The sequence below is a fragment of the Argentina silus genome, assembly GCF_951799395.1.
Source record: "Argentina silus genome assembly, chromosome: 17".
In the NCBI taxonomy this organism is placed as follows: domain Eukaryota; kingdom Metazoa; phylum Chordata; class Actinopteri; order Argentiniformes; family Argentinidae; genus Argentina; species Argentina silus.
In genome coordinates this window covers 17,833,300-17,836,442 of record NC_139671.1, presented here as the reverse complement: position 1 = coordinate 17,836,442, position 3,143 = coordinate 17,833,300, and the positions used below count along the sequence as shown (strand labels likewise).

At 50.6% G+C, this 3,143-nt stretch overlaps 1 protein-coding gene across 1 annotated transcript in view; it reads left to right on the top strand.

Annotated features, from left to right (window-relative positions):
- The first annotated feature begins 808 nt into the window (after positions 1–808).
- The window catches only part of LOC310817788 (clathrin coat assembly protein AP180-like), a 28,042-nt gene continuing 25,707 nt past the window's right edge, over positions 809–3,143 (top strand). Inside the window, exon 1 of the mRNA XM_083688491.1 lies at positions 809–949. Within this exon, the coding sequence (XP_083544617.1) occupies positions 820–949 (130 nt within the window). The 5' untranslated portion in view covers positions 809–819. The remainder of the gene's footprint in view (positions 950–3,143) is intronic.

Here is a 3,143-nt window from a genome sequence, read left to right as displayed (position 1 = left end):
CAGACATCTCTTCATCGTTTTCTTCATCCTCCTCTCCTAGGCATTCAGCGTCAGTCCGTCAGTGCTGGCCACCGCCACAGGGGAGAAACGCGCATCTGCTGTCGAGCGGAGAGAAGGGCAACGCTTCTCATCAGACATTCCTGATCAGAAAAAAAGGTCCGGAGCGAAGATTATAATCCACGAGCCGCCGAGGACACCGTGCGTCACGACTCGAAAACCGTTTATTTTGAAAGCCCCAATATTCCGTCCGCGCGTCCTGCTTTTCCTCCGTTTTAGCATTTTTTCGTGCGTTAACGTGGGAAACACTTAGCCGTCAAACCGATGTTACCGCACAACGGGATATTCTGTGGATTTTGATTAAGATTGGATTTGTATCCAAATTAATTCTGACGGGCGACAACAAGAAGCTCCGCGCTGTCGTAACATTTTCAATCTGATTATTATTGCTGTGGGGCGAGAACATATATTTCATTGCCAGCGTAGTGTTACGTAAGAGTGGTTTTATCCGAGGTGCTGAATTAAACGGTGGGGATACAAGCCGAGGGAAAAGGCAATCTTGCGTAAGTCTACCCATGTCAGAGCGCACATTTTACCGTGACCAAATGATTTAATGTGAACATATCTAACTCTGTGTTTATATGTCTGTTCAAATTTTCGCCCATCCAGAAGGTCACAGGCCTACCCGTGAGGGACTCTGACAGGACTGCAGCGGATTTGGTGATAGGCCCACCAGTTTTCCCGTAGGAAGACCGGTTTTTGGTTTCATTTTTTCTCCTTGGTGTGATAAATTCCTGAGGTGGTCGACTGCACGGGGAGAAAATGTCGGGGCAAACGCTCACGGATCGCATTGCTGCTGCGCAGTACCATCTAACGGGATCAGATGTGGCTCGCGTCGTCTGCAAAGCTACCACTCACGAGGTGATGGCGCCCAAGAAAAAACACCTGGAATGTAAGTGCACCCCTCTCTTTTACCCCCTTTTCTGCGCATGGTAGCCCGGTAACACCTTATGCGGCCTCACCCTGCATTGACAGGATGCCCTTTTGCACAATGCACAATTGATTATGCAGAACACACACACACACACACACACACACACACACACACAGAGTACCTGGTTGGGTCATGGGCCATAAATGGGCTGTAAAACATCAGCCATGGATAAGGTAGCCTACACTTTAAGCGGCCCCTATTTGCAATTCCATGTCCTGGCAAGTGGGGAGGGGGGCCATTAAAGATTGACGTAACCATGGACACGCCATGTGGTGACCCTCTGTCATCCTACATGTGAAGCCCACCGTGATTGGACAGAGAGCTGGTCATAACTCAAGACAGACTGGCACTCACAGAGGGCCCCGCCCCCGTCACAATACATCTTGCCTACGCCCTTGCACACCCGCCCCGCCCCTGTCACAATACATCTTGCCTACGCCCTTGCACACCCGCCCCGCCCCGCCCCCGTCACAATACATCTTGCCTACGCCCTTGCACACTCACCTTGCACACTTCACAATACATCTTCTCTACGCCCTTGCACACTCACCCTACACACTTCACAATACATCTTCTCTACGCCCTTGCACACTCACCCTACACACTTCACAATACATCTTCTCTACGCCCTTGCACACTCAACCCTACACACTTCCCTCAGGGGGATCCATATGGCAGGGCTACATCATGCCTCGACTCACCAAGTCTCTGAAGGTTGCAGTGTTTGCCGGTTTTGCCATTGATTAAACAAAGTGCCTCCCCACTTGATTTCACAGGTAGGCAATTATAAGCCTATCAAGTAACAATGAAGTGAAGTGGACCCAGGCTCTCTATTCCTGTATATACCTTGTGAGGAAGTCAATTAGCTGTAGACAGACCTAACCCGAATACACACTACAGAGCAGAGCCAAACTGAGCTGAGCCAAGCTGAGCTGTACTGGGCTGGCCTGGTTATGTATCCACCATATATAGTTGTTGCTGAAACAGTGCTGGAAAGGACAATGTGAAAGGAAAATACCCGAGCCAGCACGGTATAGCTTGGTTCAGCCCTGTAGTGTGTAAAGACCCTTACAGGTCCTAGTTTGTTCATTCACCACTTCAGCATCACAGCATTGCAACCACCACCCACGCTACCATAACACCACACACTCACACCACCCTGCCTGCGTTTGTTATAAAGACACAGCCTCTGCCTCATGACAAGGCATTATTAATCATTGTCACCCAGCAGAGCGGCCCGAGTCAGACTGAAGCAGTCGTCCTCCGATGCATCCACTCCACTGGCGGCTGGTGTTTCACCTGTGTGTGTGTGTGTGTGTGTGTGCGTGCAAGTGTGTGTGTGTGTGTGTGCGTGAGTGTGTGTGTGCGTGTGTGTGTGTGTGTGTGTGTGTGTGTGTGTGGTCGGCCATCCGGACCGTGCAGTCAGACTAGAGGAACTAACTCTGGCCTGTCCTATCGTGTTATACGCTCCCCTGCTGAATTATGCATTAATCAGCCAATGACGGGCATGCATAATTTACGCAGCCAAAGGTGACAAGGCTCATGCTGGAGCAGGCCAGACTGCTGGGGATCCTTGGCGTTAGCTTAGCTTAGGCTACAAAGAGAGAGAGAGAGGGAGACCTCCTATAGAATAGCAGGGCTGTCTAGAGAAGCTACTATTAGCGACCCGTACTGAGCGGTTCTTTATTCACAGCTGTATTTGGGTTGGTTGTTTTACACACGCTCCAGAGTAGAGTATATCATCATGCACGGCGCATTTGGCACAAATGGCTACCTGTCTTTCTCCGAGAGCACAGAGATTGCAGGGCTCTCCCTGCCTGTCGCAACACTGTCAGTTTGTTGTTTACTGTTGATTTCTTGGTGCTAAGCTATATCCATTTCCAGGGCGAATCAACAAACAAGCGTAATGTAGGCCACAGTGTAACTTCCCCTAGATTCTGTTCTTGGCGGGGCACAGAGGCCCCGAAGCAACATTCAGGGCTGCAAACTCCAAAATATTCATTCAAGACCGATAGCAGCAGCCAATGTTTTAGAGGGGTGGGTGGGTGGGTGGGTGGAGTGAGGGTGGGGGCAGGGGGGGTTACAGGGCGGGGTTACAGGGCCAGACAAGAGGCCCCACCCAGCCTTAAATGTGATAGTGGAATCACTGGTG